General features: G+C 42.3%; 1 protein-coding gene across 2 annotated transcripts in view; it reads left to right on the forward strand.

Annotated features, from left to right (window-relative positions):
- ENOX1 (ecto-NOX disulfide-thiol exchanger 1) overlaps window positions 1-6762 on the forward strand; it is a 443224-nt gene extending 436462 nt beyond the window's left edge. For both annotated transcript variants that reach the window (XM_070942714.1, XM_070942715.1), the window contains exons 16-17: window positions 1121-1206; window positions 5907-6762. In XM_070942714.1, coding sequence (XP_070798815.1) covers window positions 1121-1206; window positions 5907-6038 — 218 coding nt within the window. In that variant the 3' untranslated portion in view covers window positions 6039-6762. The remainder of the gene's footprint in view (window positions 1-1120; window positions 1207-5906) is intronic.
- The last annotated feature ends 4323 nt before the right edge of the window (window positions 6763-11085 follow it).

Raw genomic sequence — 11085 nt, forward strand, 5'->3', positions numbered from 1 at the left:
AACGTGGCTGAAGCACCTCAAGGGCAGAGGTGCTCAAAGGTTGCAGGATCGTGGAACTGATCCTGACTTTCTTCAGTAGCATGACATGCAACCATAGCTTTCATTAATTGACAGGCTTTAACTATCTGTAGTTTATTTGTAGCTGCCAAATATAATTCTTTTTGGAAAGTCATGCACGCTCTCAAAAAAAAAATGGCCCATTTTGAATCTTGGATTTAATACATCTGCCTAAAATATAGACAAGCTGGTTGAGAATTGATGGCTATTATTTACACACCAATGAATTGTTAAGAGGGAACCTTTCCTTTGATGTGTTTTTTGATACTTGAATCATGCTTCAAATGATCACTAAAGGAGCAGTCGTAAGTTGAGAACTACCTGTATATGTTCTCGGTAGCCATCCGTTGACTAATTTTCTCTGCGGATAATCATATGATCAAGCTAGATTTTTGTAGACCCTTGCTGCTAGCAGAGACAAAGTTAATTTATAGGGAAGAAAACTATTTTTTAAAATTCATTGATCCATCTGTGCTAGCTTCTGTTCATTGCATGAGATCTGCAAAAAGTTTTCAAAATGGGAAAAAATATAAATGGAAAAAAAACGTGTTTTAATTTGCTCGCTAATCTGCATCTGGATTTGACCCATGCTGAAATTATTTTTAAAAAAATTCAAGTCAGGCTAATGCTGAACAGGGATGATAGCCAACACATGTTCCTAACCAGAGCCACCAAAGAAGTAAAAACAAACAACAAAAATTTTATTATTTTATTATTCGAATGCCTACAAATTTTGATGGGCAAATCAGGCATAACATGCAAAGCTGCAAAAATGTTTCCAGCATGTCTTTCATTTATTTTCTTCTCTTTCTTTTGGTCACTTGAAAATAATAATATTTTCTTCTCTTTTTTTTTTTGATCACTTGGATATGAACTCTTAATTCTTGAAAGCTAAGGGTTTGGGTTGAAATTCATCTACTTGCTGAATTGCTTCAGAAACACAAGTGCCGACTTTTGAATGAAATTCAGATGCATTTATGTACAATAATTATTTTATCCTACTCTGTATGGCCTGAATCAATTATCACTGTTTTTTTTTAAAAAAAAAATCATTTTAATGCAGGTATCATATCAACATTCCTTCACGTTCATCCTTTCGGAGCTAATATTGAATATCTCTGGTCGTATATGCAGCAGCTGGACTCTCGGGTAAGTTGGATTTAAAACTTTGGGGGGGGGGGTTGAAATTAAGAAAAATGAGATGAGTAGACAGTAGATTCTCCAGTCCCCATATTTTTTCACAAAATGCAAATAGAATGGCTTTAGATCCTCATTCCTGCTTTTTACTGAGGTTAAAAAACAAACCCCAGAGACAAATAACCCTAAATGTGATTAAGAAGATTCGTTGGGTGTCCTCCATATCTGATCCTTTCTGCCACTTTACAACTATTCATTCTTTACTGTATTGAAATCTAGGCATCAGATCTGTTTGTATAAACAGAGGCATAGAGTCAAAATCAGGTGAAGTATTACTACTGCTTTATAAAGCCTTAGTAAGGCCACACTTGGAATACAGCATCCAGTTTTGGTCACCACATTACAAAAAAAGACGTTGAGACTTTGGAAGAAGTGCAGAGAAGAGCAACGAAGATGATTAAAGGAGACAAAAACATACAGTTGCAGGATTTGGGTTTGCTCAGTTTAGAGAAAACAAGGACTAGGGAGGACATGATAGCGGTATTCCAGTATTTGAGAGGCTGGGGGGGTCAATTTATTTTCCAAAGCACCTGAAGCCAAGACAAGAAACAACGGATGGAAACTAATCAAGGAAAGAAGCAACCTGGAATTAAGGAGAAACTTCCTAACAGTGAGGACAATTAATCAGTGGAACTCCTTGCCTCCAGAAGCTTTGTGTGCTCCATCACTGGAGGTTTTTAAGAATAGACTGGATAGTCACTTGTCTGAAATTGTATAGGGTCTCCTGCTTGGCAGGGGGGTTGGAGTAGAAGACCTCCAAGGTCCCTTCCATCTCTATTCTGATTTATTCTGATTGATTGATTGATCATAATAGAATAACAGAGTTGGAAGAGAGCTTGGAGGTCTTCTAGTCCAACCTTAAGCAGGGTGTCAGACTTCGATGCTATCTCAAAATAAATGAATTTCCAAACTGCCAATCTTTAAGGAAATCTTCTCTTTATTTGAGCACAGCAACCGGATCATGACTCGATGCAGACAAGACTGACCTTTTGTCCCCCAATCCCTCCCTTTCCGATCCCCAATTATCTGCTTCTCATTGGCTATCTTCCAAGTCACTCCACTGACTTCTTGTCTCGTCATTTCACAGGAATGTCCCCCCTCCCTTCATTTCCACGACGACCCAGCTTCAAAGGGATTTAGCAGGCAAAAGTTCAGGTCTTATCTCTCTCCTCTCTATGCCAGCGGTGAGATGCTGACACAGGGAGAACCTGTACCACATGAGACAAATGATTGTCCAATCTCTTCTTACAAAACCTCCAGTGATGGAGCACTCACACCATCTGGAGATCTTTTACTTATAACTTGGTAAAAACATTGGGTCCCGCTTGGTGGGATTTCCAGTGGTGAAGAGTTCTCAAAAGCTTCCCGAAGTTTGAAGAACAGAGCAGAAGTTAGATAGATGTTAAGGTTTATTGAAGCCAAGTTAACCGAAGTCTAAAAACACATGCCAGTAAAAATAGGTGCCAATTTATATTGCTCACAGCTAAAACGGAATAACATTTGGAAATTTGAGCAGGGAAGTTTGACTGAAAATACTCTCTTTTTTTCCCCCTGTCCTCTTAATTCCAATATATAAATCGTTGGTTTTCTGGGAGATTTTCTCTGGATTTTAGATTTAGATTTTAGGTTCATTTGTAGGTTACTGTGAAACTGTTACACACAATGAGGGTGATAATTATGTGATGATGATGGGATCTTGTTGATGTCGTTACAACTGCGCACTATGCCTTAGGAAAATGTGTGCGTTCTCGCACATGTGTATTTGGCAACAAAATCAGAGAAATTCAGACGCAGCCATTATTCCATAGGCAGTAGGCCATGCGGTTAATATCGTTCATTTCATCCTCGCTAGAAGTTTCCAAGAAAAGCACTGAACACACGAAAACTTAAGATGTCTGTCAGGCAATCAATGCGAACAAAAATTTCACTCTATATGATGCTTGAAATAGGAGGGAAAATTGTCATGTAATCAGCATGTATCTGTGATGGGCATTTGGCAGTGTTCGCGGCTATTCTGCCATTATCAAGCAGAAATTGTTTCTCGGGCATTTTAGAAAATGAAAGGAAAATAGTTAAGTGATGTATTTCTCAAGACTGGGACAAACTGAATACCGTCGGCCTCATTAAGGGATCAAAATCTGAATTTTATAATACCTGTAATTAACATTCCGCTTTAATGCCCCTTTAGTTTTGACCGCTCCTGATCTTTCTTTGTTATCCTGGTTTTATTTTCTGCTTTTGTTCTCTCCTCTCTGCTACCATCCATAATGTGATGGGACTTTTCAGCAGCTGTCTAGTTTCCAAGAGCGTGACAGCCCCTTCCAGTCTCCAGTGTCTCCGGAGATACTCAGCCATCCAAGTCATAGTTGTCTCAAAGGTGCTTTTTCGAAAGGCAACTGGACTAGGTTTGTTTTATTCTTGAAGGAAGGTGAAGACGTTTCGCTTCTCATCCAAGAAGCTTTATCAGTTCTAGTGGAACTGTCGGAACTAAATCAATCAATCATAATAGAGCTGGAAGGAACCTTGGAGGTCTTCTAGTCCAGCTCCCTGCTCAAGCAGGAGACCCTATACTGTTTCAGACAAGGAGCTGTCCAGTCTCTTCTTAAAAACCTCCAGTGATGGAGCACCCACAACTTCTGGTGGCAAGCTGTTCCACTGGGTAATCGTCCTCACTTGTAAGGAAGTTTCTCCTTAATTCCAGGTTGTTCCTCTCCTTGATTAGTTTCCATCCATTGTCTCTTGTCTTGCCTTCTGGTATTTTAGAAAATAAATTGACCTCTTCTTCTTTGTGGCAGCCCCTCAAATACTGGAATGCTTCTATCAGGTCACCCCTAGTCCTTCTTTTCTCTAGACTAGCCAAACCCAAATTCTGCAACCGTTCTTCATATGTTTCAGTCTCCAAGCCTTTGATTGTCTTAGTTGCTCTTCTCTGCACGTTTTCCAAAGTCTAAACAACTTTTTGTAATGTGGTGGCCAAAACTGGATGCAAATATTCCAGCTGTGGCCTTACTAAGGCTTTACAAAGCGGTGCTAATACATCACTTGATTTTGATCCTCTGTTTATACAACCAAGGACTGTATTAGCTTTTTTGGCTGCAACCGCACACGGCTGGCTCGTGTTTAAGTGATTTCATCCCCATCCCTATCCAGCAGCTGATGAAGCTTCTTAAAATGAGAAGCGAAACGTCTTCTTCCTCAAAGGAAAAACCATCCAGCTGCCTTTTGAAAAAGCACTTTTGAGACTTTAAAGCAGTCCTTTTCAACCTTCGGAACTTTAAGGCACGGAGACTTCAACTCCCAGAATTCCCCAGTCAGTATGGGCATATCAATATCAGTAACCTGGAAATTTTCCATATATTTAGCTAGGTGGGCCACAAGTTAAACTGCAACTCCTTCAGATACTGATTAAAAAGGTTCTTTATGATCTCCAGTTTTCCAAGAGCCTTATGTTCTGATTTCCCCAAAAAAATAAGACCTAACCAGAAAATAAGCCCTAGCATGATTTTTCAAGATGCTTGTAAAATAAACCCTATCCCCAAAATAAGCCCCAGTTAAGACTGTCAGACAGATGGATGCATTTAGTACTGTATTTCCCAAAAAATAAGACCTAACGAGAAAATAACCCCTAATGCATCTTTTGGAGCAAAAAATAATATAAGACCCTGTCTTATTTTTGGGGAAACACGGTACTATTTCATTTTCCCAACAGAAAAACAAGTGTGCAAGAGAAGCGTGGAAGAGAAGGCTAGATAACAATCACTTGCTTACAATGTTGACTGGCAGATGATCCAATCTGCTCATCTTCTGGATCTCCTTTAGAATCCTAAAGGCTGAAGGTGCTTTTTCCCCCATGCCGTCTCTTGGGGACACTCATGCTTCTCCTCCATCCTATTCCCCCTATTTGCTTTGCTTTCCTGCTTTTCCATGGTCTTCATTTTATTTGTATTTTATACTAAGAAAAAAAATCTTTAATAAAAGATATATACTAAGAAATCATAGAAATAATCTCTCTCCTCCTCTTCCTCCTCCTCCTCCTCCTCTCCTCCTCCGCCTCCTTCTTTACCTCTTCCTTCTTTTCTCCTTCTTCTTCTTCCTACCCTCCTCCTCTTTCTTCCTATCCTCCTCCTCCTCCTCCTCTTCTCCTTCTCCTCCTCCTCCTTCTTCCTCCTCTTCTTCTTTTTCCGCTTCCTTCTCCTCTTCTTATTCTTCTTCCTCTTTTTCTTCTCCTTCTTCCTCTTTTTCTTCTCCTTCCTCCTCCTCCTCTTCTGCTTCCTCCTCCTCCTCCTCCTCTTCTTCTGCTTCTTCTTCCTCCTCCTCCTCCTTCTCCTTCTTCCTCTTCTTCTTCTCCCTCCTCCTCTTCTTCCTCCTCCTCTTCTCCTCCTCCTCCTTCTTTTTCCACTTCCTCCTCCTTCCCCTCCTCTACTTCTTCTGCTTCTTCTTCCCCCTCCTCTTCCTCCTCCTCCTCCTCTTCTCCTCCTCCTCCTTCTTTTTCCACTTCCTCCTCCTTCCCCTCCTCTTCTTCTTCTGCTTCTTCTTCCCCCTCCTCTTCCTCCTTCTTCCTCTTCTTCTTCTTCTTCTCCTTCCTCCTCCTCTTCCTTTTCCTCTTCCTCTTCCTCCCCCTCCCCTTCCTTCTCTTTTTCATTCCTCTCTAGATCTCAGCAAATGAAATAGAAATGCTTTTGATGAGGCTTCCACGTATGTTTAAGCAAGAGTTTTCCGGTGTCGGAGCCACGCTGGAGAAACGGTGGAAATTCTGTGCCTTCGAAGGGATTAAAACAACTTGACCAGGATCCAATTCTGAACCCACCTAGAAAGAACGTGTTATGGACCGCAGTGGCAGAGGCGAACCGAAGTATTAAAGGAGGAGAATTAGGTTTGGCTCATCCCCTTCCAGACCTGGTTTTAGTTGCATTTGTGATGTCCTCTCGTGAAAATGTAGTCGTGTGCCAGTTCCAAAAAAAAAAACGAAAAAGGGAAAAAAAGCCGCTCCTGAAATGTTTCCTATGAAAACTCAAACCAACCAATAACTCTACAATCATAATGATCTCATTATTTAAAGTACGCACCTATTATTAGCTCACCTTGAGCCAACTGGAAGCTCCAGCAATGTCTGTGTATGATATGGTAGATCTTCCTCCGAAATTTCATGCCTAAGAGTCTTTCCGTTTCATAAGAAGACAAAAAAAACGTAAATAAATAAATATAAATAAAAATCTGATTTCATAGTGAGAAACGAGTATATACCAAAAGCGAACTTGAAAACAAAACAACAAAAAAATGTGTTTGAAAAGTTATTTGTATTTTGTAAATTAAGTTCTATCTGCTCTACCAGGGACTTATTGCCTTATTGCCAGAGGCCTGAAAAGGAAAAAAAAATACACACACACACAAATGTGCTTGGATTCTTTGACGATGCTTTATGCAGAATATTATTTTTCTAACGTCACGATTCTCCATTCTCAGTTCCTTTAACATGGATTGCATATCGATTTTCATAAACGTGTAAATAAAGAGGAAGGCAGTGTTACTGTATTGTATTTGGTATGTAACATTCAGGGTTATGTATCTGAAGATAAGTATCCGGTTGCATTACTGTTACAGATTTTATAGCAAATATATTGAATTTTTTTTTTCCAATAAATAGGAATTCTACCATAGTCGGACTTTTGCAAGCTGCCTTTTTTAAAGATGTATTTATTTTGTCCTGTCCCCTCCCCCCATCTTCTCATATATTTTACAATGCATTATTATTATTATTATTATTATTATTATTATTATTATTATTATTATTATTACTACTACTACTACTACTACTACTACTACTACTGCTACTGCTACTATTATTATTATTGATTTAACCACATTTAACTTACAATGACAGTCGAGCCCCAAAGACAGTTGTTAAGTGAGTTTTGCTTTTTGGCGCCGTTGTTAAGTGAACATATTATGTTAGTAACATGTTTGCTAAGTGAATCTGGTTCCCCAGATTCTTCGAACGGTGAGTAAATGGATGGTTGCAACTAAACATGACTAAACATGACTAAACATGCAGGTAATCCTTGATTTACGACCACAATTGACCCCAAAACTTCTGTTGCTAAGAGAGGCATTTGTTTTGCTCCATTTTTACAACCTTTCTTGCCACCGTTCTTAAGTGAATCCCTGCAGTTGTTGATTTAGTAATATGGCTGTTAAGCAAATCTGGCCTTCCCCATTGAGTTCGCTTATCAGAAGGTCGCAAAAGGTCACTCTGAGAGGCTGCAACAGTCATAAGTACATGCCAGTTGCCAAGTGTTGTGGCCTGTCAGCTGCCAGCCCCTCCAGCAGCCAAATCAGAGGAGGAGGAGGAGGTGTGGGAGTCAGGGCCAGCATCAAGGCAACCTGGGAGCTCCGAGGGGGAAGAGGGAATCGAGCTGGCAGAGAGAGAGAGAGAGAGAGAGAGAGAGAGAGAGAGAGGGAGGGAGGGAGGGAGGGAGGGAGGGAGGGAGGGAGAGAGAGAGAGAGAGAGAGAGAGAGAGAGAGAGAGAGAGAGAGAGGTGTGGAGGCTGGGCCGTCCGTCAGCCCTCAGATGGAGAGTCAACAGCCCCCAGGTCTGGAGGTGGCTGATAAGGAAGAGGAGGAACAGCTGGGTCCAGTGCTTGACCGCACGAATGCACAGAAGGCAGAGGAGAGGAGAGCAGTGGAAATCTATGGGCCGGTCCTTGGGAAGGAAGAGCCACCATTGCTAGTGAAGCCCCACTCTAGCTCTGGAGATAAAAGGAAGGGGGCAGAGATGAATAGGTGTGGAAGACAACTATTCATCTTCCGGCCGGACAGACTTGTTAGCCTGTTGTGAGACAGAAACTTTTTGCCAGGGCTGCTGGTGCTCCTAATAAAGGAACCTTTGAGTGAACTTTAGAGAAAATTTCTCGTGTTTGGGGAGCTGAGTCAGAATACCAAGCCTCTGAATTTTGGTCACATGATCACGGGGACACAGCAATGGTCGTAAGGGTGAAAAAACAGCCATATGTCATTTCCCCCCCCCCAATACTGTTGTAACTTCAACTGTCACTAAATGAGCGTTTGTGAGTCAAGGACTATCTGTATATAATTAACATACATACATACATACAGTTGTAGTTTTGTAAGGTGGGAGGAAAGCAAATATTTTCCATTGGTTGAATTGGGTGGGTGGGAGGGGGGGTTGTGGCTGGTCTCCTTAATCCCCCAAAGATTTGGAGGAAGTGTCTATAGATGCATTTCAGACAGTGGTGGGTTTCACATTTTGTTACTACCGGTTCGCCGTACACCCGGTTCGTCACCCGCCTGCATTTCACGCATGCGGCCTGGCCTCAAAAACGTGCCTAAATAAGACGGCATAGAGCCAGGGCAGGAAGGCAGGCCCAATCATGATTTGTGCTACTGGTTTGCCCGAACCAGTCTGAACTGGCTGAATACCGTCTGATTTCAGGCACCTGAACCAGTGGTGGGTTTCCAAAATTTTCGCTACCAGTTCGGTGGGTGTGGCTGGGGGGGGCTTGTGACTGAGTGGGTGTGGCCAACTTGACATCACTCATGCCCACACCCTCTCAGTCACATGACCTCCTCCCACCTAGCCACGCCCACAGGAAAAGGTAGGAAAGTTTTTGGAATTTCCACCTATCTACGCCTGCCCTCCCTTCGCCAGTTGCCCCTGTTTCCCCTCCTTTAGCGGCCACAGCCCTAGCCCCGCTTCCTCCCCCAGCACCGCCTCTTTGTTCGGACTGCTTACCTTCCACAGCGGCTGGTCCAGAGTCCGAAAGGCAAGCTGACCGGAGTTTTCGGTGGCCCCCAGCCAACCGCCGCTGCTGGAAAGCAGCTGGCCGCAGGCCGCTGAAAAGTACTGGAGGTCACAGAAAAAGCTGCTGCTATTGCTGACATATTGTTCGTGCATGCACATCCCATTGGACTTGCAAGGCAATGGGATGTGAAGAACATGGCGGCGATGAATATGGTGGGTGGGGCAAGTGACTGGCGACTGGGGGACCAGTTTGGGGGTGTGGACAACCGGCCAATGCTACCAGTTCGGCAACCTTGGTCAAATTTCCAACCAACGGTTCGTGTGAACCGGTGCAAACCGGCTGAATACCACCTCTGACCTGAACCCTTCTGTGCCAATTTCAAAATCATCCACAATGAGGGTCTTTTTTCCCCCAATAGGGGGAAATTTCTATCCTATTAATTGATGGATTTTTTTTAAAAAAAATTCCCTTCTTCCCAGTAGGATAAATTAAGCCAGAGGGAGGGAGAGAAAAAATAAATAAGAAAACACATATTTCCGATTTGTATGGTGGTGATTGTAGGGAACGCCACCCGCCGAACACAAAAACGTTTGTCGTTTCCAGATTATTTTTTTCAAGCCTTTCAGTCTGGTTCCCTGGACAATTAATTGAGGGTGTCAAAAATGGCAGATGTCCATCGCGGCTAGGAAATATATATATCTGAGGTGAGTTTCAGCAGGTTCTGACCAGTTCTGGAAAACCGGTAGTGGAAATTTTGAGTAGTTCGGAGAACTGGTAATAAAAAGTCTGACTGGTCCACCCCCATCTATTCTCTGCCTCCTGAGTCCCAGCTGATCGGGAGGGAATGGGGATTTTGCAGTAACCTTCCCCTGGAGTGGGGTGGGAATGGAGATTTTATAGTATCCTTCCCCTGCCATGCCCACCAAATCACGCCCACCAAGCCACACCCACAGAACTGGTCGTAAAAAAATTTGAAACCCACCACTGATATATATGATATATCCTATGACATGCTGGGATCTAGAGTCAAATTGCTCACTCTCTTATTTCTTTAGGACGCACAACTGGACAGGTGGAGACTATTCAGAAAGTTGCAGAATACAGAAGTGGTTGGGTAAAATTTAGTTTAGGTTTTTTCCCCCCGAACGAAGTCCAGGATTTTCTGCTGCTTTAAATCATCTTCCACCCAGACGATTGAAGCGTTTTTATAATTTCATTCCTCTCTCTATTATCTGTGCCAGTGGTGAAATGTAAAAACTGTTACTATCGGTTCTGTGGGCGTGGCTTGGTGGTGGTGGGGTAATGTGACTGAGTGGGTGTGGCCAACTTTTTTTTTTCTTTTAAAACCATTTTTTTTACAACCTCTTCGGCCAAAGAGGTTGCAAAAAAAAAAATGCTTTTAAAAGCCTCTGACGATCCCAGCTGAGTTGCCTGATAAGCAGAGGCTTTTTTTTTCTTTTAAAAACATTTTTTCTACCACCTCTTCGGCCGACAACTCAGCTGAGATCGTCAGAGGCATTTAAAAGAAAAAAAGCCTCTGCCGATCAGGCAACTAAGCTGGGATCATCAGAGGCTTTTGAAAGCATTTTTTCTACAACCTTTCAAGAAGTTGTAGGAAAAAATGCTTTTAAAAGCCTCTGACGATTCCAGCTGAGCCGCGCGATCATCAGAGGCTTTTTTTTTATTACTTTTAAAAGCATTTTTTCAGCCTAAGAGGTTGTAGAAAAAATGCTTTTAAAAGTAAAAAAAAAAGCCTCTGATGATCGCGCAGCTCAGATGGGCATGGTGGGGGGAGGGGGTGTCACAGGGATTTTTGCTACCGGTTCTCCGAACCACCCACCTCCATCGCTACCAGATTGGGCGATCCTGTCCTAACTGGGAGCATTTCACCCCGATCTGTGCCTTTTATACTTTATTGTATTCCCTTTGCTAATTCTGTCACTCAAATCAATCAGGAGAAAGAGAGAAGAACTTTCATTTTTTTCCTAGGAAAAACTAGGGAGTGGAAAGGGATCACACGACGTTCCTGGTCTGCCAAAGGCTGGGTTTTCCTCGTGGTTTATTTTAATAA

Source organism: Pituophis catenifer, unplaced genomic scaffold, assembly GCF_029215685.1.
Source record: "Pituophis catenifer annectens isolate HBS135680 unplaced genomic scaffold, rPitCat1.0.hap2 SCAF_4, whole genome shotgun sequence".
NCBI lineage: Eukaryota > Metazoa > Chordata > Lepidosauria > Squamata > Colubridae > Pituophis > Pituophis catenifer.